At 41.9% G+C, this 26,201-nt stretch overlaps 1 protein-coding gene across 1 annotated transcript in view; it reads left to right on the forward strand.

Annotated features, from left to right (window-relative positions):
* Positions 1–3,843: 3,843 nt before the first annotated feature.
* unc13c (unc-13 homolog C (C. elegans)) overlaps positions 3,844–26,201 on the forward strand; it is a 94,436-nt gene continuing 72,078 nt past the window's right edge. Inside the window, exons 1-9 of the mRNA XM_030794108.1 lie at positions 3,844–6,027; positions 6,343–6,940; positions 7,061–7,265; positions 9,533–9,582; positions 16,158–16,248; positions 16,402–16,480; positions 18,729–18,734; positions 20,062–20,133; positions 24,852–25,071. Of these exons, the coding sequence (XP_030649968.1) occupies positions 3,847–6,027; positions 6,343–6,940; positions 7,061–7,265; positions 9,533–9,582; positions 16,158–16,248; positions 16,402–16,480; positions 18,729–18,734; positions 20,062–20,133; positions 24,852–25,071 (3,502 nt within the window). The 5' untranslated portion in view covers positions 3,844–3,846. The remainder of the gene's footprint in view (positions 6,028–6,342; positions 6,941–7,060; positions 7,266–9,532; positions 9,583–16,157; positions 16,249–16,401; positions 16,481–18,728; positions 18,735–20,061; positions 20,134–24,851; positions 25,072–26,201) is intronic.

Below are 26,201 nucleotides of genomic sequence, written 5' to 3' on the forward strand. Positions count from 1 at the left end.
GGGGCGGCTTCTGGGATTGGGGTGGGGGGAGCTGAGCCTCTAACCATTATCGGCCCACCGGCCACTCATGCATCTCTGCTTTCTTTCTCTCTCTCTCTCTCTCTCTCTCTCTCTCGCTCTCTCTCTCTCCATCACCGACTATCTGTCTCTCTCTCTCCGTCTCTCTCTCTCGTGTTCGCTCCCTCTCTCTCTCTCATTCTCTCACTCACTCACTCTCACGCTCTCTCCCTCTCTCTCTCTCTTCCTTTCTCTCTCCCTCACTCTCTCTCTCTCTCCCTCTCCCCCTCTCTCAGTGTCACATGTGAGCTCATCTCTCTGCCGCGGCTCTCACTAAGCGCATTTTGCTCTGTCTGAGGGAGTCGGGAGGCTGCTGCTCACTGCCGCTCAGTCCAGTCTGAGCGCAGGAAGGGGAGCTCCGTCACTCCGCCGCTCGCGAGGGCAGGCTAAAGCCGTCCCAGACGCCGCCGTCTGCATCCCCAGCCGTGTGACTTGGCTCGCCGGATCTGGCACAGATTACGACAGGATCCGGAACAGGCTCCGGATCAGCGCACTGGCACTCGGCGCAGCAGAGGAGAGCAAAAGCAGAGCGAGGAATATCCGCCGTCGCGCTGAGAGACATCCAGCATGGGAGAGAGACTTCTAGCGCAAGGTTGAGCAGACTGCCCGACTGCAGCCGAAGGAACGCTATGGAACGTGGAGAGAGAGAGGACGGGATACCAGACTGATGGAGTGCCGTGCTCATGCATTCAGTCAGTAGGAGACTGCTGCACCCTGTGCAGTGCGTTCCCTCTCTCTCTCTCTCTCTCTCTCTCTCTCTCTCTTTCTCTTTTTTTAATTTCAGCCCTTCAGGTGATGCCTCTCATCTGTCTTCTCAAGACTCTGATTTGAGCATTTGACCGTCTAGCGTTTTCGTTTCACAGAAGCCGAGACGGACGGGCGAGCCGCTTGCATACGCGTTTAGGAAGAGGAGCAGGAGAATAAGGTAGGTGTTCCTTTGCTCTCGGGTTTAGGGCTGAAGCAAAGCATGAGCTTCTTGTTGCTTCTCGTCATCCAGGTCTCCACTAGTTTTACGTGTTGACATCTGAGAGAACAGAATGACATCACAGTAAAGAGGGACCGTAATCAACAGATAGGGACCACACTCAACAGATCAGACAGTTTGCATCTTGTGGCTATTGAACTGAACTGATGACCGACGTCGGAACGTAGGATAGTCTGCTTTTTTTTTTTTTATCCTGCAAAATGCTCATTCAGAAAAAAAAAGACAGGTTGAACATTTATACGGAGGGCAAGCCTGCACGCGGGCTTCGTTCTTTTTTCTTTTTTTTTGAGATTAACATCCAGCTGAATGGCTGAGAGAACCGGATGATTCTATACTGTCACAGATTCAGAGAATCGTTCCTATATGTCTAGATCTCGGCTTTTAATGATTAGTCTTCAGTCTCTTTCAGACCTGACAGACTGCTCAGGCGTCAGAAATGTGCACAGATGCACATTAATGCACATGTATATTGAACAGGCCTTTTGGTTGATTTGACATGTAGTGACAGTAATCTTTCATAGTCTGAGATGAAAAAAAAAAAGAAAAACAACAACAACAAAAAATGCAAGACACGAGAATTAACCACAACAGTTGTGTTTGTTGTAGAAAATGCCCTCAACGCGTGAACGGTTAAATAACCATGCCCTTAATTCAAGAGACTCTGGAATGGGCTGGGGTTGTAATTGTGGTATGGTGGGTGGGGCTTCACTCATCTCTCTCTCTCTCTCTCTCTCTCTCCCTCCCATCCCCTCCTCTCTCATTCTCATTCTCTCTCTCTCTCTCTCTCTCTGTCTTACATATGCATCAGGAGCAGCTGAAGTTATCAGGGTTCATGGTGATGATGCATGGGTCTAACCCTGTTGTATCTGTGACCAGCTGATAATCTACTGATAATAATACAAAAAAAAAATTCTCAGCCTCTTTGCAGAGTGAGGCCACACGTGAGAACAGACCACCATCTAGGTCACAAAATTTGACGTTATATTTTTATTTAAAGAATACCATGCACTGACCAGTATTCCAAGACTTCAATTTATTCCGTCATGATCTTAATATTAATAGTGTTTACATTAATATTATTATCACTATGTAATTAAAGAATAATAAAGCATAAAATAAATAAGATCAGTTAAGTAAGAGCAAGACTGAAAAATTTACATCCACTGACAAGTCTAGGTAACCACATTAGCATTGTTTCCAAGTCCAAATGCCTTTTGTCTTTTTTTTTGGTTTGTTTTATCATTGTTCATTTATCATTACTATTGCCATTTACCATCATGGTCCAATAATTGAAACAGCGCCGGTTAATTCTCAGTCATTTTCACTCATGTATAATCTCATGAATAATTGCCTCTTGTGATGACCTGTCCTCATTTAATGCATGTGTAATAATCAGAAATGGAAGGCCATACTCTTTATGCATGCAACCTTAACAGTGATCACAGCTTTGAATAAAATATGACTGATTTACAGTTTCACTGTGATGGGGGAAAGCTTTTTAATGACATCTAACATCCATGAATGTGCCTATGTTCTCAGCTGCATGCATGGCTTCGGCAGCTAAATGTAGTGCTGTGATGAAGACAGCAGAGAGTGGTAGTTTGGCTATTTGCAAGTAATGATACCGCAGTTAGATGATGTGGCAGTGTGTGTGTGTGTGTGCGTGTGTGTGTGCGTGTGTGTGGTTTGTGTGTGCGTGTGTGTGCACGCGTGAGTGTGTTAGTTTTGCTTTTGCGGTTTTTCCCCCTTTGCCGTGTAGTATGGAGTGCTCAGGTGCTGAGTGGCTGACGGAGAGGATGTGACAGTGAAAGACCTTTGTGTTCACGCAGGTCCCACTCTCAGACTATCAGACCTGTCAACAACTCCATCAGCTCCATCCTCAGTTCCATCCCCTGCTGTGTCTCTAAACAGACACTCTACATGCAATCCTCAGATAAAATACTACTGAATCAGTTTGATGAAGGAAATGAAAGTAGAATAAAATAAAACCTCCCACTCTCGAGGTGCAAAATGAACAGAAATTCAGTGTGTACGTGTGCCTGTGGCTTTGTGTGCTCTTGTGTGTATGTGTGTGTGTGTGTGTGTGTGTGTGTTTAGCTATACTTGCTAACTATGTTTGTTTTCCAGTTAAAATTTTCAGTATATGATATAATATTTGATGCCATATGTAAAGAGATGGCATGACTATGCTATGACACATGAGACAGATACAATCCTAAACCCTTTAATCAAAGTGGTTACGCTGAGGCATCTGCAAGTAAAACTTTGCTCAGTGCTCATTCAGTGGTGATTAAGAAATAAAAGATAGCATCCTGAGCTGATGAATAACGTCGTGTTTAGTCACAGTTAAACACACACATACATGCCTATACCTTGTGCCTCGAACATCTTTACTGTCTGGTCTTAGCCTGCGGACGTGGTAGATCTTTGCTCTTTTTGAACTAAGTTTCAGTAATTATGCATCCACAATAATTTAAATAAGTAGCATATGTTGCAATCAATAATTATTGTTTTACCTGTTGGTACAATGAGTAATAGTATTTAATCGTTTCCCTTTCAGACAACTTCGAGGGCTGAGAAGAGCTAGTGGATATCTCTGTATATCTGACGCTGCAGAAGGAAATACAATATTTTTGGCGTGAGATGACTGCATCAAGCAAGAAGTCTTGTCCAGACTTTTTCTAGTTCATCTCTTTCAGTGATCAGACGTGTGTTTTGAGTGTTTGGTCCTTCTCACCACTGGATTTGAAGTCAGTGCTGCTTTGTTGCGTCTGGGGAGTGAGGTTACTTCAATATTGCCCTCCATGGTTTCTGCCCATCTCAAGAAACTATCATCTTATATCTTAAAAATTTGCAAAGGAATGTTTACAAAGAAACTGGCGAATACCACTAAGAAGAAAGAGAGCAGCGAAAACAAAAAAGAATCGAAATTGACCCCTGAATTAAATGCACGGAATCCAACCTTTTCCACCACTCTGAAAAGCACAGTTAAAAAAATATCTAAATGCTCCTCGGCACGGAATATATCTCTTGAAGAAGACGACGGTAAAAACGATTGCTCGTCTCTCTCACCGACCTTTAGTTACCGTGTAGCAATCGCTAACGGACTCCAAAAAAACGCCCTAGCGTTGAACAATAATGAAAGTGTTTTTCATGAAGTCCTGTCCATCGACAGCAGCTATTCTGACTCTCTAAACGAGGCAAAACTTGTCCATAGATTCGATGAACAAAAAGCTTTTACCATGCCAGTAAGAAGGAACAGGAAGAGCCTCATCAGTTTGGCGCCCTCTGATGGAAGTTCAGAGGGCGAGCGCGGAGAACGTAGCAGTCTGCACACACTTCGACTTGGTGCCCTACGGAAGCTGAGGAAATGGAAGAAGAGTCAAGAGTGCGTCTCCTCAGATTCGGAGGCGAGCAACTGGAGGAAAACTCTGGGAATCAGGAGCAAGTCCCTAGACAGGGCTGGACGTCAGCAGAAGACCAACACTCTGGAGCCGGGTTCCAGCTCCACAGGTTGCATCAGCCAAACGCAAGACGTCATGGAGATGATCTTCAAAGAGCTCCAGGGAATTAGCCAGATAGAGTCCGAACTTTCTGAGCTGCGGGGTCACGTGAATGCCCTCAAAAGCTCCATTGACGAGATCTCTAGCAGCGTGGAGGTGGTCCAAAGCGAAATCGAACAGCTGAGATCCGGGTTCGTCCAGTCACGGCGAGAGACACGCGACATACACGACTACATCAGGCAGATCAGTCGTCAAACCAACAAGGCCGCTCTTAGATTTTTAAATGTGCCCGAGGAGAAATTTGAAAAAACAGAAGAGCTCATCTATCACATTTTGAAAGAGAAAATGGGTTTCACAGACGTACACAAGACACTCAAAATTGAACTCGCTCATCGATTAGGGCAACAAAGAGAATGTTCAAATGCTAAACCTCGTCCAATCATAGTCATATTCTCAAGTCCCCAGATGAGGGATCTAGTTCTAAAAAAATGTTATAAACTAAAAGGCACAGGAATATCAATTTCTACTGATAGTCTTGCACACGAGGTAAAAGACAGAAAAGATAAAGGGATGACTTCCTCCCAAACGTATGAAAGCATGGACATTAAAGTGTCAGCGAAAGAGAAAGCAGAGAGCGATGACTGGGATTCAATGGACAGCGATAAGGAATTAGACGAGCTGAGCAGACGGACTCTGAACGTGTCCAAGCCAGTTCAAAAAAGCAAATCGGACAAAAAAAAGTCCCACGACCACAGGAGATCGGCCGATGACGCCGCATACCCAGGGTCAGTGCATTACGCGGACGACGTTGCTTACGATGACGGGGACAAGCAAAGCAAGATGTATTACGCAGACTTAACCCCCGGATGGCTCTCTCAGAGCGATTACTCCACACCTAAACTCAGTCGTTCTGAGTCAGACTGCTCCAAACTTTGCCAGTCTTACTCTGAAGACTTCTCTGACATTCAGTACTACAGCAGAGTCAATGGCTGTTCCTTGCTGTCCTCTTCAGACCAGGAGCTTTGGCAGAGAAAGCAGGAGGATATGGCTTCCTCATGGTATGCAAGCCCACCCAGTCAGACTCTGAGTCAGGAAAACACGCGATATGTGGAGCCTATTGAAGTCGAGACCACGGAGACCATAGACAGTGGTGTTAGTAATGGGCTCGTGTGTATATCGGGAGACCGAAGCCATTACAGTGGCTCTCAACTTTCTCTGCAGGGTGACCTCTCACCATGGAAAGATTGGCATCACCTGGAGCAAGGTGCCGACTCAGGCCTGGATGCCTCAACAGAGCAAAACATAGTCTCAGAGATCAGTAGCCCCTTTGACCCTGCAGCTAATCCTGGTTTTCCCGAAAATATCACAAAATGTATGGAGGTTGACTTGCAGTTTGAGGGTGAAACCTTCCTGACACTTGATAGCACTCCTGAGACTGCTCCTGGTATGGAAAGCGAACCTATCAGTCAACAAGAGCAAGAAGTAGAGCTGGAACCGGAGCCAGAATTAGAACCTGAACCAGAACCTGAGCCAGAGCTGGAGCTGGAGCTGGAACCAGAGCCAGAACCAGAGCCAGAACCAGAGCTGGAACCAGAACCAGAACCAGAACCAGAACCAATTCAAGTACCAGTTCCAGAGCCGGTAAAAGTACAACAGCCAGTGAAAACATCACCGCCAACGAAAATACAACAGGCAGCAAAAACACCACAGCCAACAAAAACTTCACAGCCCACAAAAACACCACAGGCAGCAAATACACTACCACTAATGAAAACGCAACACACACGTCAAAATCAGGTTTACACAGAGGCCAACATAAATAGTTTCCACCAAAACCAGAACAAATCTGCCACCATGTATCGCAGCCAGAGTGAAATTAGGACAGAAAAAACAGAGGAGGTTCCCAAATCTTGGAGCAGCAGACTCAGCATAGACCTCAGTGACAAAACATTCAGTTTCCCAACGTTTGGGTCCACTCTGCAGCGAGCTAAGTCAGCTTTAGAGGTGGTGTGGAACAAAGGTTCCCAGAGCACTAGCGCCACCACAGAGGAACCAGCCAATACCTCATTCATGGGTCGATTCAGGACTCTTTCCCAGTCTACAGCCAACGACTCCAGCACCACCATTGACTCCGATGTTTACACTGAGCCATTCTACTACAAGGCCGACGAAGAGGAGCAAGTTGCCGAGCAACCTGTGGACAATGAGACCCATTACGTGGAGGTGATGGAGCAAGTGCTGGCTAACTTGGAGAACAGGACCAATGCCAATGAGACAGAGGAGCAGTACCAAGAGGAAGAATACGAGGTCTCTCAGGAATATGATATTTCTCAGGAAGGGAACCCCGTGCTGGAGTACGACTGCAGCCTAGACGAGCAATATGATGAAGAATACAGTGAGGATTACGACGACAACCAGACGACCGAGGACACGCAGGAGTACGAGGCCATGGTCGAATACATCGATGACAGCGAGGACGTCGAGGAAAAAGAAAAACCAGAGGACGCGGAGGAAGTCGAGCAAATGCAAGACGCCGAAGAACAAGAGCAGGTCAAAGACACGATAGAGCAGGAGGATGAAAACAAAAACGTGACGGAGGTTCCACCACCGGAAGCTCCGCCCAAAAAGAGGATACGACCAACTTTCAAAGAGGCCGCGCTGCGGGCGTACAGGAAACAAATGGCGGAGCTAGAGCAGCAGATTCTTGCCGGAGGTACGAGGCCACTTTCTCCTACATCTCAAAGGTTGTTTTGTAATATTACTCTGATTTATTAATATACAAAGTACACGATAAATTACAAGGCCCAGTGAATTATCGTCAGTTTTCCTCAGCTGAATGGTGTGGAATAGTATTATTCATCTTAACACACCCATGGTTTAAATGTGACATTACATTATACATTAATCTCTAGGTAGTCACCTTCAGTCAGTGTAACACAGAGAGCCATAGAACCTCTGAGGTGTTTGAGAAGATTGTAACATAGAGCCTTTGGGCCAGGTAATGAGTGTTTTGTATTCTGGTGGCATTCTGGAACTTCAGGATTATTAAAGGGAGTCTTATTTTCTTCCATGGGATATTCATGCAGAATAAATTCTGCGTGTCGGTGGTAGTAGTGCAAATAGTACAATTTTTTTTTTTTTGCTTCTTTAGCTTTTTGAGCTTTGTATTTTTTTTTTTTTTTTTTTGAATATTCAGCAGATGTAAAGTATTACTTCCAAGGTTTCTTTGCTGCAGCCAGTCTTTTAAGTGCAAATTGGAACACAGTTTCATACCATCCGCAGCCTAGAATTCTGGCCAAGTAAAAGCAAACACTGCTTTAGCTCAGTTGCAAATTATTCTAAAAATAAATAAATAAATAAAAAATAAACAGAGCTTTTAGAGTGATACAAAAAGCTTTGATCACTTCTGTGTTTTGTTTTCAGTCACGTATTGTTCCAAGCTCCTACTTAAATTACAATTTACTTTTAAACGAGCAATCAAAAATGGCAATCTAGATATTTAACCATTTGTATTACTCCCTGCGAAAAATATTTGCAAAAATGGTTGGAAGTTAGTATGTTTTGCGATTCAAGTAGGCTTGGGTGGCGTGGTTTCTGTCCACGTTTGCTGTGTTTTCCTCACCAACACCAACCTGGTCGATCTGAGAGTGAGACAACTATTGAAATACGATTCTTAAAGTATTTGCAATCACTGTTTGTCATAAGATAGAAGAAATTTCGATGTAAGCGGCAAATATTGATTCAGAGAGTTTGATAATGAACTCCTTTGTCTGCCCCACTACACATTGCATTGAAGAGTACTCAGTGAAAAGAGCTTTTTTCCCCCCTTATAACCATCCACGAGTAGCCCAGGGATTTTCTTCACTCTCATTCAGTGTGCATACGCTTTTGACCTAGATGTGTGATGCCTAGACAACACAAAATGATTCATTCTCCCCAGCTGAGTGTTTTTTTTTTCTTTTTTTTGGAGTGTTTTCAGAAGTATTCCCCCGGTCTAAATGCTTGTGTCCTTATCCTCTTTTGGTTGATTTCTAAATATTACGCAATGTGTAGAATTTGCCCTAGGAACTGCTAAATAGTGCAGCCAGTCCAGAGCTGTGTGGACATACCTTATGTAAGGGGGATGGTAATGTCACAATCCCTGAGACCTGGCCACATTTCATTGGCTAAGCCAGCAGGTGTGACCTCTTGGCTTTTTGGTTGGAGTGCTTGGCTTCGGTGTGGGTGATCAAATGCCAGATCTTCACACTGGTAGAGTTCAGGAAGCTAGTGCCAATATTTAGACATTTGTATATCTGTACTGTATCTCACTGCAGGCATAAAGCATGTTAGTTTATATTTTCACCATTTTCAATAGAGATATATCAAAAGTAAAATGTTGCAAAATTATATTACTGTCAGTGACAGTATTATGTAAGCATATTGCGACTTCAATAATCAGTTTAAAGGATATTATTCCAAGAATGCCTCTAAAAATATTTTGGGGTTTCTTTTACTGTCGTTCAAGAGTAATTTCTGCAATCTGTTTGTAGCATTTCATTATCATTAGCCTCGAGGAGATCTTGTAATGTTTGAAAATAAAAATGAAAATGCCAATAGAGCAAGTGCAAATAACAGGTTCGGCTAATGACATTCAGGCAGTGTTAATTAATCTGATACGTTTGTGGATTCGCTTCAAAGGCTTTTTTTAGGGGGGGGTTGGTTTTTTCAGTTTTCATGGCTATATTCCCCTTGTTCAGTCATGTGTGTATGTCTGAGTGCAGCCCACAGTCACCAGGTGAAGAAAGAGAGAGAGAGAGAGAGAGAGAGAGAGAGAAAAGAATAGGTACCTCATTAAAAGAAAGGGTACTAATTGTGTCCCACTTTTGAATGAGGACTGGATCTTGATGTGTAATTTGTGACTGAATTTAGCCCAGTGGGAGATAAAAGAGCTAAATGTCTTTCGAGCACATAAGAACTTATTGGCAAACAGTGGACTATATTTAAGCTCAATAGAGGTCAAAACACGGATTCTGAATCCATCTCTTCTTCTTTTTTGTGACTGACATTTTTTATGTAGAAAGACATAGAACACAATGGCAATAACAACAACAACAACAACAACAACAATAATAATAATAATGATAATAATAATAATAATAATAATCATCATCTTTTTTCTGTTTTACACATAAACATGTCTTAAACATGGCTAATTAATATAGTGAGTGTGTATATTTATAGCCTTCAAGAGAGTCCAGTCCCATTTGTAAGATGAAAAAAAAAAAAACCAAAACAGAAGTTGTCTCTGTATCACCAACTCAAAACTGTTTTCTCAAAGCTTCTTTTACAAGCATGCCTGTAATGTTTTAAAAGCTTTGCACCAAGGCCTCAGTGGGTCTGTTCTTCCTGCCAGCCCAATCTTCCCTTGACTTCAGCAGCTACTGTATTGAGATGCTAATTCATATTCCCAAGGGCTTTCTCTAACCAGGTCAGCGTTGCTTGGAATATTTATTTCTGTCTCCTTTCCAGCCTTCTGTGTGTTCTGAGGAGATGCTGGGAGCCACTCCACTTGTCCGTTTATTTATTCATTCTCGCTGACATTTCATACAAATTTGGTTTGTAACTCAGCAGTCTTTTGGCCTTTATTTCTACTTATTTATTTATTTAGTTAGTTTCTTGGTTTATTTTTTACGTACTGTAAAGTTATGCTTCCAGGTATCTGCTATTTAAATGCATGAAGAGCATAGATCCCAAATCATAAACAGTCATTTCGTTCATTCATGGTCAACTTGATAAGACCTTTTATAGTCACTTAACATGATGAAACTCACTCCATATGGTGACTCTATTATCAATAGGACTGTTATTTATATTGCTTTATGTTTCTGTGCTTGAGCACTGAAATGATTATTTTAAAGAGAAGCGCAAATATTACTCCAAAGATTATGTGAATAGTCAGATGTCCAAAAATCAGGTTTAGCCTTCAGTGATACTGTGTGGTTCTCCATCCTATTTCTGGGCATTTTTTAAGGATAATCCCTTATGAGTTTGAAAGTAATTACACCCAATATTGCCTGTGACGATTTGATTAGGGTGTTAATATGCAAATTATTTACCTAATGAGGTTGAAGAAGTTCCGTCTGGATGTTGACTCAATTTCACTGCTGCGATTTCAGGTATGGAGTTAAAATTCATAATTATTCATCCTGAATCATCTAAAATTTTCAATGACTGGTTTTCAGTTTACGAGCTGAATTCCCTTGGACTGAGCTGAGAAAGAACAGAGGCTCCGTCCTGTGTCCTTTTCTGTCGGTCCAGATCTTGTGTTTTCAGACTCAATAAAGGCCAGTGTATTTAATCCCCAGGCCAATTCTTCTCTTACTGTTAGTTGCTCAGTTTGAGTGAACCTGGATAACTTTGAACTCTAATGCAGAAATCCACTTAGTGTGATATTTCAAAACCAAATGGCTTTCACTGCAGGAGTTAAGTAGATCTGAATCCAGATACAGGACCTACGGTATAATACTATATCTCCCTAAAAATACTTATTTAAGTAATAGCTATACCTGGAAATTCAGCAACATTTTCATTTGGGTATTTTGTGACACTGTAAGCTAATCCTACATGTAAAAACAACTTGTTTGTTGTTATTGTGATGTGTAATAAGTGTGTAAGTGCAACATGTTACAGTTAGTTCCAGTCGAATAATTTGATTGGATAAAAGAATTCCAGAGAGTGCTGATACAGTGTATAACAGCGCTGGGACATTTTACTGTTATGTATCACTTTGCTTTACAGATGTTCCAGTGCAATTGTTGATTACACCAATGCGAACTTAATTCGCATTTACTGACAGCGCAGATGTGGATACGGTTCCATGTATAATGAAAAAGAAAGTAGCTAGCCTGCAGTTGGGTATGGTAAACAATAGCCAGCTAGCAAGTCTACTATATATCTGGCCTGTCCATGTATGCTAAAAAGTTAGCCTTTTCGTGTATGATAAAAAAGCAGGTAGCTAGCTAGTGAGCGAACTAACCTGCGGTCAAGAAACTGTTTACGTGTTGCTTGGCAGCACGTGTAAATGTAATGCTGAGGGAACTATTTTTGTAGAGCCGAATAAACAACAAAAAAAACATAATTTGTTGTCTCAAATTATCGTTACTTGATAAACAGCCTTGTTTGTAGAACTGTTGTATAAAACCAATAACACACTTGAGGTCGTGCTGTTATACTGTATATCACGGCTGTGATTCAGTCATAGCCAAAGATAATCACAGCCATGCTGATATACAGTAAAACAGCACAACCTCGGGTGTGATATTGCTTAAATATATATGAATTGGAGATATATATATATATATATATATATATATATATATATATATATATATATATATATATATATATATATATAGGCCCTATATATATATAAACTCAAGTCAGATATAGCTGCACAGTGAGTTATTATGTCACCAACACCACCCCCACTACTACTAAGAAGAAGAAGAAGAAGAAGAAGAAGAATGTTAATTGGTAGTTTCTCAATAAATCAGAAAGTAGAGTAGTGTGTGTGTGTGTGTGTGTGTGTTTTAAAAGAATACATGGTTTGACATTGAAACCTAACCCTCGGGTCTTTAGAGTGAGGCATAAACCAGGTAACATTATCAGCTCACAGGAAGCTTGGCTGAGCAGTACTCTGGGAAGCCATGATCAATAACCTGCTTGACCAGGCTTGTCTGCTCTCTATTGACTAGCAGGATTTACCACTCACATCTCGACGACTTGTTTACAGCTCTTCTAACTTTCACATAAGATTGATTGTATTTTTTTTTTGGTGGTCGTTGTTGTTTTCTATTGACTTCAGATGTGTCCAGTAGTTCCTATCTATCAGATTTCTGCGTGTAATTTATATCTGTGACTGTTCCGTAGCGTTATGTGTACCTCATGCTAAGGGCCAAGGGGCTGAGTGCTATGTAAATATGTTAGCGGTGGTTAGCCATGGGAATCGGGCAGGCCCAGAGCCTGGGCTTGGACTTGATCTAGTGCAAATAATTGTGGCTTTTTTTATTTATTTATTTTTTACTTACAGATCATTCTGCAATAATGAGAGGTCAGAAGATTAATTGCGGGCACTGGTGTAGTTCTACACACGTGTAATTGGGTTTAGCTGTGTGTCTGAATATTGGGTTCGTGTACAGCATTATGTGATCAAAGTGACTATACCTCTAGGCTCCTAAGAACAAAAGCATTTAGCATTGTCTCTCTTTGAGTGTGTGCATGTGTGTGTGTATGTGTGTGTGTGTGTGTGTGTGTGCGCATGCTGATTGGTACATAAGCTGATTGGGTTTTGCAGATAAAGTTTCTAACGTTTTCTTACTTACCTTTGTTCTCTCTGCAGACAGCAATGCTTTGGAGACACAGGTTTTTTATTCTTTTTTATTCTTCTTCATTTCAGTCCAGTTTGTGTGTGCGTGTGTATATGCATGTGTGTATGTGTGCAAATGATTACATGTCACGTGGTGCATGTTCTAAGTATTCCTTTTCATCAGAGTGTACATATTGTGTATGCGTTTCCCTCTAGTATTGTAATGACCATTTGTCACATCATCACCATATTAAAAAAAAGTATTTTTTTTTATAGTTATTTAATATACTGTACACATGTTTACCGATTTGTTTGTTTCTGTCTGAGTCCGAGAACTGTTTCTGCTGTGAACAGTAGTTCAGTTTTCAAAGCAACCCCCAAGTGCTTCTGGTCCTAACTGTTCATTCGAAACCACGGGACTTGATGAATTGCACTTCCATTTGAAACATATCCCAGTGTTTCTATAACAGTGTGTGCTCGTTAAGGCTCACACTTCTCCATGTTTTAGGTCTGTCTTTTACTCTAACACAGCAGCTTCAGCCTAATCAAGGGCTTGACAATTAGCTGATGAGCTGAAACAGGTTTGTTAGTGCAAGCAGGGAAAGAGACCTAAAATGTGTTGTTCAGTTGGTCTCCAGGCGCTGAAATGGGAAATTTTGACCTATTCAACAGCCAGGAACCGATCCTAACCCCCCACCCACGCCCCCCCCCCCCCCCCACCCCCCCCCCCCCCCCGCTGCTCCCCTCAACAACCCCCCACCCCCACCCCCAGGCTAAGCTCCTCACATTCCTTACTGTGATGTTTTGACTCCTGCATCCATGTACAGTGTGATGTGATGTCATTTCTTTGGCCATTAGCCAATACAAACATTGTGTGTTCCATTGTGTTTGGATCTGGCCATATACGAGTTCATTCACATAATTCACAATGTTATAAAATGCCAAAGCAGCGTGTAGCACATGCCTACTGGCATTTGACAGTAGGCATGTGCTTCAGTCCTACATAAGACGGTTGTATTTTTAATGCGGATATTCAGGCATTGAGATCATTCATGTTTTATGAATAGTCTGCTACAGCTAACCCTTTTCATGTCTCGTATGAAGGCTCGCCTGGATTCCTCCACTATGGGGCTGACCGGTGGTGGCGGGTGAGTGACAACCAAAACAGTTTTTTCGTTTTGTTTTGTTTTATTTTGTTCTCTTACCCAGTGTCCGAAATATTCATGAAGTGAAAAGAAGATCAATGAACCCTCTGCTACTAGCTCTTTCATTCATTTGTGCATTTAAATGTATCTTTCATGCATACTGTATATCTATGTGATGTGTAGCAAGATAGTGGTTAAAAGTACATTTTAAATAATTTAGCGACCAGTCTGCATTGTCGTAGCGTTTTGAGCGCAAAGCTTTTCATTAGAACTGACCGTTAGCGGTGTTAATATATTCATGCATCAGTCTTTGTTTTTCTATAAAAAGTCTTTAGACATGCACCCCCCCACCCCCCCCCACCCCACATCTCCGCGCTGGCACTGCACAAGCCTGGCACTTTGCCCTCCAAACATAGCTTGAAACTCAGCGTATTGATTGAGAAATGTACTCTGGCTCAGTCTTGGGTTTAATATGAAACAGTGCAGTTTGAGTTTTTGTTTTGGTTTTTTTGTTGGGGTTTTGTGTGTGTGTGTGTGTGTGTGTGTGTGTGTTGGGGGGGGCGGGGGGCGCTGCTGTAATTAACAGCAGGCATGCTTGTGGGGCAGTATTTCAGTAGCTTGGTGCTCGTACGCGTTTCCCAATGCTCAACCAGCCAGAGCAGAGCCGGAGCCTCAGTGGGCCTGCTCCCAGCCTGCTCTGTGTGGAGAATGTCAATGATAAATGGGTGCCAAAGGGTTATACTGGTGGTGTCACAGACAGAAGTATCAGAGGACCCTGGACTGGTGCTGCTGCTGCTGCAGAGGGGCAAGCGAGGTGACGAGCAAAAAAATCCCCAAAGACTTCCCCTTACAGAGATCCAAGAGACCCTTAGGTGCACTCAGGACCTAGTGCAGCTTACCTATGACTAGAGGCAAGAAAACCATGCTGGTTTTGTGGTCTGGTTTGCAGGTATAGTACGCAGTTTTTTGGATGCCTGTAGAGAAGTATATTCATTTTTTGGTGTTGTTATATGAACGAAAATTTTAACATCAGTAAAGAAATTCACCATGTTCTCACTAATATACAGCTCATATACACCACGTGCATAAATGCAAATGTAAATGACATTTCTTATGCATATTATATGCAAAAATTATTTTAGAAATGAATGCATGACTTATGCTCATTTAGGTTTACAGCGTTCAGATGGCCGACGGCTTAAAGGGAGGATGTTTTGGTCGAGTGTTCAGATCTCACCTTCGTTGTCACGTTGCATGACTAAGTGGGTCTGTAACATAACAGTGATAAATGGCCTCTCATTGTTATGTTTATGTGTCACTGAGTTTCTCACCAAGAACTCCAGTCCAGTTAATAAAACATATGTGTGGCTTATTAAGGAGTGATCAGCAGAGGGGAAAGGCTGCAATTTGGCCATGAGACCCAGGATCTTAAACACTTCCATCACCGCTACCATCCCCCCCCCCCCCCCCCCCCCCAAACCCTCACCGCCTCCACCTCCATTACCCCCTAAAAATCGGGAGGGAGGAGTCGTCATCATTTTAAAAGCCAGCCAGCTGAGCCGTGGCCATTCACTTAAGATAACGGGAATTTAAAGTGGGAACGCCGTACTTAATTGATCATCCAGGCAACATGTACGCAGACTTATGGTACCTTTTTTTATTTTTATTTATTTATTTATTTATTTATTTATTTATTTATTTATTGCGGTGGAGAGTATTTTGAATCTATGTATGTCTCAGTGCCTTTGCCCCCAGGGATACTCCCATAGTCTCCACCTCAACATCCACATCAGTCAGGGAAAAAAAAGAGCGTCCGTCTCCACGGACTCCACACAGATCCGCATACTGCCGCAGGCATTTCCAGTTCGGGGTTTTTTTTTCCTATGTGTGTGTGTGTGTGTGTGTGTGTGTGTGTGTGTGTGTGAAGATGTGGTTGCCGGGATGATCCGGCCCTGGCATTCACCTGGCTGGGGTGACACCTCAGCCCTCGTGTTATGATTACAAAAGCAGCTGGAGGCGGGACAGCCTCCAGACAGACACGGCAGGGCCATCTTCTATTTAAAGATTTCATCGTCACCTCGGCGTTAAAACCCTCGCGTAGTTCGGTTCCCCGTGTTAAGCGTCCGAATTTCCCCGCTGTGCCGCTGTCTGCCGGCGCGGGCGCGTCGGGGCAAACGTGACGCTAGCCACACGTGCTGAACACGCGCTCAGGTGAGGGCATTGCAGGGGAACCGAGAAATGACGTGTAGCCCCGTGGTGTTTGCCAGCTGCGTAAATCAAATCAGCCTTTTTAGCCGGGTAATGTCTTACACTGCACAGTATTATTATGATATTAATAGACTGTAAATCTGTCCGCTTCTCCAGGGCTGGCAGTATACTTTATGGTATTGACAGCATGCCAGATTTACGGCGGAAGAGGACCATGCCTATTGTGCGAGACCTGGTGAGTTATCTGCCTCAACATGGTTGCCTGTGATTTTGCATTGAATTTATCTGACTTACACTGCAAAACCTAGAACCAGTGGGAGGTGCACTGTCTCCTTTCACTTTTCTCTTGTCCTGCTATGAAAAGCAAACCCGTACTGCAGCATAAATCACTCTAATTTGGTCAGTACATGAGTAAGACAGGGAATCCAGTCAAAGAGAAGTGTTTATGTTGTCCACAGTGCTTCATCATCATTAAGATGGACCAGTACTATTATTCTCGTACTGTTATTTGAAGTTGGTCTTGTTTTATGTGTCGGCTCGCTCATAATTCATAAGTAAAATTTCAGATGATTAATTGTTGCTTATTAAAGTTTATTCACTCATGTTTTATGCATACTTTTGTTTTTCTTGTTTGGTGTTTGTTTTTTTTTTTTTGTCAGTGATGAAAAACGTTTAAGGACAATTACCCACATATGTTAACTATAAGACCCTAATTTTAAGACATGCCTGGCTTTTTCTCTTGTTATTTTTTTTTCTTGGTTTGATTCACATCAGAAAACCGTAGCACCTTTAACGTAGGTATATGTTTCACACAGAGTTCTGTACAAATGTTTAGGACAAACAGTTGATGCTCTATTTGTCCATATCTCACATGAAATTAAAAATCCAACATTATCTTGGTAAGTATGGGCTGTTGTTTGGATTCGTTTTGGTTTTGGTTTTGGTTTGGTTTGGTTTGGTTTGGGTTTTTTTTTGTGTGTAATCTTGCCACTCCCATATGGTCCCATCAGTGCCTATGGGTGATATTTTTCAGGGAGTTGTCAGATTTCTGCTCAGCTAGTGCAGCCGGTTATTGTACTGCATGGCAGGAGCTGAAGACAAATTGAAACATGAAATGTTGACAACTCTAACAAAAATATATAAATATATAAATATATATTTGAGGACTTCATTGACTTCTGATTTAATTGTGCCACGGCTTTTAAATGATGTAAAAGTCATGTGCCAAAAAAAAGAAAAAAAGAAAAAAACCTTTCACAGCCCAGATGAAGTCAGTGCTTAAGAGTCAAATCTGGTCTTGTCCTCATTCATATCTCCCCCTCTGTTTCCTGCCCTCTGATTGGCTGTGTGATTGCTTCAGGGCAACAGCAGTCAAAGTCAAACTGTTTTTGGGATGCCAAAGAATGCCACTCTGTAGTGGGTTTCAGCTAAAATTCTGTGGGTGTTTTTTTTTTTTCTCCTTTTTTCTTTCTCTCTTTCTTTCCTCCTTTCTTTCTTTCTTTCTTTCCTCCTTTCTTTCTTTCTTTCTTTCTTTCTTTCTTTCTTTCTCTCTTTCCTTGTATCTTTTTATTAGGCCTTAGCCTTTTCCAAACGATGTTCACACTTGATTATTGACTTGCCTGCAGCAACCTCAGCAGTTTAAGTGCATGTTGTATACACTTACATCAACACTGCTGGTTCATGTAGAGGTCGATTTTCCCCCTCTCCTCACAGTCCTCTGCTTCAGGTGTCCACAGCTATCCCATTAGTCTTTACCATAACCTGGGCTGCTGATTGAAAATTAGATGGTAAAGACAGTTTGAATATTGTCAGCTGTCGATTGCTGCATTTCTATTCCGTTGCCTTACCTCCTCTAGATCTGTAAATTAGTCTTTAACTCCCACACTATCTATCATCTTAATGGGCTTTGGTTGTAATTGACAACTTATAATAATGAGCCAGAGTCAGCACTGTATACACTGGCTTCATGCAAAACGTGTGTGTCATGTTTTTTTTGTCTACCTAGTATTGGTCTGACTGCAGTATAGACAGCGGAAATATTACACAATGCTTCATTATCTTAATTAAATAAACACAGACAAAAAAAAAGCATGAGTAAGAATTAAAAATAACAATAAAAACAATAATAATAGTAATAATAATATGACATAAAATGCATGAATCAAGAATTTTGACTTTTAAGGATTTGCTTAAACTTCAAAGAATGCACTTTCATAGACCATAGACTTCACTCTGCTCTCTTTAAAAAGATTCACATTGTTACGCCCTGCATGGCAGCAGCTACAGCTGAACACTCAGTGCCAAAAAAGTTTTTTGTCTGGTGCGTGTGCGTGTGTGTGTGTGTGTGTGTGTGTGTGTGTACGTGTGTGTGTGTGTGTGTGTGTGTGTGTGTGTGTCACGAGGACTCTCTCTCTCAGACAGAACCTAATTAAATCTCTTTGTTTCTTCCTGCCTTCCCTTTATTCTGCCTCTGGATGTCTCAGGCTTTGGTAAGTTTCCCCTTCACATTTCAGTTCATGCTTTCCTCCTAATTGTTTTGGTCTCTTAATTAGTGCCAATGTGGTCAGGGTTAAGACGCTGCACATTTGAAATATCTTTATGAGCTCATGTGAAGGCTTCACTCAGTCACACAGTGGAAAATTGGAGTATTTTGTCTTTGTTTTTCTTTTGAACTGTCCAAGAGGAAGCATCATTAAAAAATCTTTTTTAGAACATGCCCAAAATGTGTCAAATAGTAGAACGAACAAACTGTCTCAGAGTTGGACTCTCAGAGTGGTAATGCTACACTTGAGCCTTTGCTTTTCCTAAAAAAGAAACTTTAAGCGTCAAATAGCCATTTCACTGCCGACTAAGAAATGCTTAGCAAATCACACTGCTGTAAAAAGCTAATTTTTCTTTTCTACAAGATGCAAGCAAGTTAGAACAAGACTCATTCCTTTGATTACTGCTGGAAACACATGAAGGCATCTAAAGATTGTTTCAGTTATGATGCTAAATAAAGAGCAAGTAAACTCTAACACAGCCAGTCTTTCAACTTGTCTGAAAGGATATTTCAGTGACATCACAGACTCAATTCAGAGTCCACTATGCATTCAGTCTTAAACGATTATATACATTATAGAATATAAAGATTTCATTTTTTGTCCTTTGGTGTTGCAATAAGTCACCTGTGAGCTTCAAAGCTCTATCTCTTTAAGCTTACACTAAAAGCGACTGAGTGAATGTTTTCAAGGCAGAATGAACCACTTGTTTTAACCACTCTGTTTTGTTTTGTGTCTGTCTTATTCACAGTGTGTTTCTTTGAGATAGGCTATACAAGCAAGTATTAAAATGATTAAAGTATTAAACGTGCTTGTATATCTCAAAAAAGACAGTACTGTGGATATGAATCTGCTGATTTTTTTTTTGAATGAAGCTTCTCAAAATAGGAAAAAAAAGAAAAGAAAAGAAAAGAAAAACAAAACTGAAAAATGGCATCCTCTTCACTAAAAAACAATACAGGTCTGAGAACAAAAGCAATTAACCGGAATTCCATATGGTTTTAAACTACTTTTAATGAAAGTGTTTCAGCCTTGAATACGTGGCACTGTGACTGTGCTATTCTTGAGAAGAACTATTATGACAAAATCTAGAGAAAGAACCTAAACCAACATTAGAATAAAGAAAAGTATCGATCAAGATGCTTTCTGTTATTTATTTGTTTTCTTATTTATAGTAAAAATCCAAAGACAAATCAGCTTGAGATATGAAAAACATTAACAAGATGTTTCTTCCTCTCTCTCTCTCTCTCTCTCTCTCTCTCTCTCTCTCACACAGACCTTGGCTGCTCGAAAGGCAGGCGTCTCCTTTGCCCTGGTGAACAGATCTACCTTAAACAACGAGGACCTGGTGAGTGTTGCCATGCGCACAGCAGCACGTGTGCACAAATCACGCTCACGTCCGTCATTGCCCGGCTAATGGGAGGCAGCCACGCGTGACTAATCGAATGTGCCGTGCATAGAGGCAGCGTGACTGGGCTGAGCGGGGGATACTGGACCCATTCAAACTCACTCGGACTCCCACGGTTAAACCTGGCGGCTCTCTGCCTGTGTGGTGAATGCTCCTAAACGCCGTAGCTCTCTGCTATGTCTCCTCTGCTTCTGTCTTCAGCGCTCTTAAATGATATAGCTCTCTGTGTCGGTGAATGAGTTGTGAATTATTCACAGGCTGCAGATCAATCAGAGAGAACTTTACTGTAATGCCTCTTACGAGAGGAACAGCTCACTTTATCCAACTCCTGTTTTGGAAAATGTAACCACATTGCGGTGGAGGTATATATATATATATATATATATATATATATATATATGAGTGTTGTTAGGATAGTTTTTGGGAGATGAGCTTGTCTCCTTATTTAGACAGTGATATGCTTTTAATTATAGACCCTGCACTTTGTCAAACTGCAGGGAAGCCAGAGAAGCAAAAGCCTTAATCAATGAGGAGAGGATCAGTCTTCCTTCTCGCTGACCTCCAAAGCTGCCTGCATTAATTGATGGCAGTCCGCTGTATAAATAAAAGAGAGGCTGATGAGAGGCAAATAGCTCAGTAACATAATATCTGAAATCAGGGCACACGACCAGTCTGACTCACACCTGTCTGTCTGGCTGTCTGTCTGTCTGTCTATCTATCTATCTATCTGTCTTTCTGTCAGTCTATCTATCTATCTATCTATCTATCTATCTATCTATCTATCTATCTATCTATCTATCTATCTATCAATCTTTCTGTCTGTCTGTCTATCTGTCTATCTGTCTTTCTGTAATTCTGTCAGTCTGTCTGTCTGTCTATCTATCTATCTATCTATCTATCTATCTATCTATCTATCTATCTATCTATCTATCTATCTTTCTGTCTGTCTGTCTGTCTGTCTATCTATCTATCTGTCTTTCTGTCTGTCTGTCTATCTATCTGTCTGTCTGTCTGTCTATCTATCTATCTATCTATATATCTATCTGTCTGTGTGTTTATCTATCTACTAAACACTGCCCTCTGTTAAGAAATGAGAGTAGATCTTGACACATGGTATTGCTGTGTGCACTGTTTGTGCACCTGTCTTGTTTGGTGAGACAAACAGGCAAGTGGAGAAGCTGGAGGTGGTTTGGTTTGGACTGGTTTGGATTGGTTTGGATTGGATTGGATTGGTTTGGATTGGATTGGATTGGATTGGATTGGTTTGGTTTGGTTTGGACTGGTTTGGTTTGGTTTGGTTTGGTTTGGTTTGGATTGGTTTGGATTGGTTTGGTTTGGTTTGGTTTGGTTTGGTTTTTGACGGTTCTTGGTGCGGTCGTGCTATGGATGCTCGGGCACGCTGACTCGCGCTGTCAGTTGCGGAGCGGTTTTTTTTAAGTAGGCTGAGCAGATGTTTGAGTGTTATTTGCTATGTTAAGTACAGCAGAGAAAATCCCTGTGTGAGATCTCAGGCCAATGTGTCGTGGCAAACGCAGCCATATGCTGAAGAGAGCTGACGAAGTGAAGAGCGATCTTACATCACGCTCTCGCCGTAGTCACAAGACTACAACTCTTTTCAAAAACAGAACGCTTTGCGAAAAGGATGCATGTGTTGTAAAACAACACCGCCGTCCCGGGTCCAGGCTTAATCGAGCTCAAACGAGCATTTCCGTGGACCGGCCGAAGTGTGCTGTCTGAACACGTGATGGGAGAATCAGAACGCGCCCGGTATCATACTGAAATACCTTTTCATGTTTGACCCAAATTCCATGGCAAGAACAACCACATATCAGCAGCACAGCTCTGACTGCTACAGGCAATGCAGCTCTGACTGCAATGGGCTGGACTCACCATCAACTAAAAATTGCACACTGATAATTGTGATGACTTTGATAACTCGTGCATAGCGTTTTGAATCAGCGTGACTGTTTGCTTCGGTTTTTCTGTGCACGACCTCTTTTCTGTTCTAGTATTCAACGTCTGAACACAGGAAAAAAAAAAAAACGTGGGCAGATGTTTGTGAGATTGCATTGCTGAGTCGTGGAAGGGACATTTCAGGCTTTCCACTAAGATGAACAGACTGCATAGGATAACATGCAGATGTCAGCAAGAGAGATAGTGATGGTGACGATGATGACGAGGACGATGATGATGATATAGTTTTCTGTCAAACGCTAACCACTAGTTTTAACAGCTTCTGCAGAAGGGTGAAACATGTGTCAGAAATTTAGGGCGACTTCTACCGCGCGTGACAGTTTAAGTACGTGAGAAGAGTGGGGGGGGGGGGGGGGGGGGGGGTGCATGCAGATCTGACTCTGTCTGTGCTAGACATTCTGGACATTCGAAACATCATCCCCTAACTGTTTTCTTCTTTGCATTTCGGAGGGAGAGAGAGAAATAGACTTGTTGACTTGGGCGCATTTACTTTGAGAAAACAGAATGCAAAGCACATACAGGTGAAAAAGAAGAGGAAAAAAAATGAAAAACAAATACTGAGCTTTGAGGGAAAGATCCTTTACAGTACCAGGACTAACAAGACATGTCAAATAAAAGCGATGGCAGAGTGGTCGTTTTCGGTTGACTTTAATAGATGTTTTTATTCCTGAAAGCCTGAGCTTTAACCGTGGTAAGCCATTTTTCGAGTACGAGGGGTTTTTATTTGAGAGTGTATGTGTGTGTGTTTGTGTGTGTGTGTGTGTGTGTGTGAGAGAGAGAAAGAAAGAGAGAGCAGTGGTTGTGTGTAGGAGCAATACGGCTGGCATGTTGAATCGTTCCAATGCTGTAAATCTCATGGAAAGGGTTTTTCGCTCTGGCGACTGGCCAAGTAATGAAGTCAGCGGATAACACACTGACATCTGGTTCATCTGAAGTTCCTCTGGATTAAATGGGAAGTCATTCCTAATTCCACAGGACAGCTTGATGTTTCATTTGTGATTTTGCTGTCATGTGTTGAGAACATGTGGTTATAACCTGACTATGGTGGTCCCTTTGCAAATGTGTTGTGTGCCCATGCAAATACACACACACACACACACACACACAAAAGGGAACCATTCACATATTTTTCGTTTTGAGTTGTGAGCTATGTAATTAATATTATAGAACACATATTCAAGATGTCTTTCAGGGTTTCAAGGTCTCTCCCAAAGGTCTCTCCCAAAGATCTGCCATTTTTCATGAGACGATATTTTCTCTGCCTGTCGCTGAATCCTTCCACACTTCAGGAGACAGAACAGTATTTTAGTGTAAGGACTACAGGGGATTTCTTGATATAATAAAAGTTTAAGTGAAAGTGCAGGTCAGGCGGGGAAAGCAGTGAAATCACTTGACAGGGCACGTCTTTGCGAGCTGTATTTTTCTTATTTTATCAATCCTCCTCTCTCTCTCTCTCTCTCTCTCTCTCTCTCTCTCTCTCTCTCTCTCCTTTTGACTGCAGAGCAGCTGCTGTAAAATGCGATTTTATGGTTGGTCATTGATTTCCCTCTTTCAGCTGATGCCCCTGACGGCCCGACATCTTCATTACCTCTGTGTTCAAATAGTTCAGCTTTAAACAGTAAACAACAGGCCCCAAAAGGAACAAATGAAATGTTTTGGGGTTAGTTCTTTACACCAAACACACAATATGGATATAGCTCTTTCATTATTTTATAAGGCACAGAAATGGGTTACAGCTGAGTGTGGAGACTGAAGTCCAGCACGCAAAGAAAGAAACAGAAATCGTTACACGTTCTGTCCGTAAAGACGCTGCTGACGCGGGGCACGGAACCTGCTGCTGCATCTGAAACTTGTTGACAGGCACAGCGGTTTGTCATTCGAGCTTTGCGTTCTGTTTTTTTTTTTTTTTGTTTTGTTTTGTTTTGTTTGTGAGATTGATGGCATTTCCATGTTGTGGAATGTCACACTAATCTCCGCTTGATGGAAAATTTGATGCTTGTTGGGTTCAATAAAAATGTCTGACTTCGGCACCCGGTAGCTATTACACCAGTGCCTGTTACACATCCTTCAAAACCGTCCACGATACAGTGTCACAACAAAATAAATGGTTGAGGGAGCAAATTAGTTAAACAGTAAATCAGTGGCAAATGTAGTCAATCGCAAACCAGTTAATTGTTGGACTTCTTGACTGAATGCGTTTGGAAAAAACAGAAAAACAAGCCTGAAAGTAATTACATTGCCTCCAGAGATTCATTCACACACTGCAAATGAGGTCTGTAACCACTTGACCTTAGTCCTGTGAGGTTACAATGTGTTTTTTCGTCACAAAGCAATTCAAAAGAATTCACCATAGGATGAGGTTGGGGATTTCTCTGGGAATCAAAGCACATAAGTCCAACCATTATTCACTGCCAGGGAACAATAATGCAGTTTACACAATATGAGTGTTTAGTGTTGCGACTGAGAAAATATGCTGTTTTAGATTTTTTTTTTTCCTTTATTTTTCTCGTGTGGTTGGTTTTGCTGTCTCGTATTATCTATGTATGCACAGAAATTCTGGTATTTTGGACGTCGGACATTATTTCTCTCAGAGTGGTTTTTGGGGTTGTTTCAAGAGGTCGTCGGTTATTTTCCACATCCGTCACACGCTTGTCCTTTTTTGTCTGTTTGTTTGTTTGTTTCAGAAAATGCATGTGCTCAGAAAAACGTTGCAGGCCTTAATCTACCCGATTTCATCCACCACGCCACACAACTTTGAGGTGTGGACAGCGACCGCGCCCACCTACTGCCACGAGTGTGAGGGTCTGCTATGGGGCATCGCCCGACAGGGCATGCGCTGTACCGAGTGCGGAGTGAAATGCCACGAAAAGTGCCAGGACCTCCTGAACGCCGACTGTCTCCAGCGTGAGTGTGACCCCCCCAGCCCCCCTCTGGACGTTTTGCCCAGGGAGTGATCTGTGGATAATGGCCATCTGCTAAGAAGTGAAAGAGGAAGCAACACTTGCTTTCAATGAGATACTGAATTAAAGAGCTCGGCCTAACGAGGAAGAACACAGTGAGAATTAACTCTCAAATCAAATGCCCAGAGGCAGAGCAGAGTGAGACAGAGAGAGAGAGCGAGAGAGAGAGAGAGAGAGAGAGAGAGAGAGAGAGAGATCTTCTCTGGGCTGACTGCAGCAGTGGTCTGGTCTAGTGTCATGGTAGTGTAACCCCTGAACTTCTGCATATACAAATCTCCCTCTCTCTCTCTCTCTCTCTCTCTCTCTCTCTATCTATCTATCTATCTATCTATCACCATAAATATAAGTATATATCTACATATGGATATACTTTCTATGACGTTGCTGATTGTCCAGTATGTTGTCAGAGTGGTGTATCTGTTAAAATAAGCCATAAATACACTGTACTTTCTGCTGCATCAAAGTGTGTGTAGATAAGAGGACAATCAGGGAAAAAAATATGCAGACATAATCTCAGTTTGCTTTAACTGTGTACTTCACATTGGTGCACCAGACTAATATCATATAACTGTTAGTTATTATCTCTACCTCTGTACAGCTGGAGGCAGCTGTCTGCAGTGAAGTCGAGTTTATTTCACTAAAGATGACCTTCTGACCTGGGCTCTCAGTATATATTCCCATTATGATTTGCTCACATACACACAGTGTGCTTTGACTCAGAGTCAGTCTATTCTTCAGTCAGACAGGCTGTCATCGAAAGAGAAGAGGAAAAAAAAAGACTAAAAGGAAGAATAAAATATTGCATTTTCTGCTATTTGGATGATATTCTACACCATTTATCTCGATGGGGGTTTTTTTCTGACTGCAAATGTGTAAGATATACTCTAGCTCCTGCCGGCAGATGTGGCATATTCCTCCTTTTGATTCAAGTCATTTTTAATGTGCTCTTGTCTTGTTACACACATGCTTGGGGGGGAGGGAGGAATTATTCCTGTTTTTTTCTAAATGGGATTAGATACACTTGGATTGATGTTTGAGTTTGACTTTGTAACCTCGCTGACAGGCATCGTGATT

This window comes from Chanos chanos, chromosome 2, assembly GCF_902362185.1.
Source record: "Chanos chanos chromosome 2, fChaCha1.1, whole genome shotgun sequence".
Taxonomy (NCBI): domain Eukaryota; kingdom Metazoa; phylum Chordata; class Actinopteri; order Gonorynchiformes; family Chanidae; genus Chanos; species Chanos chanos.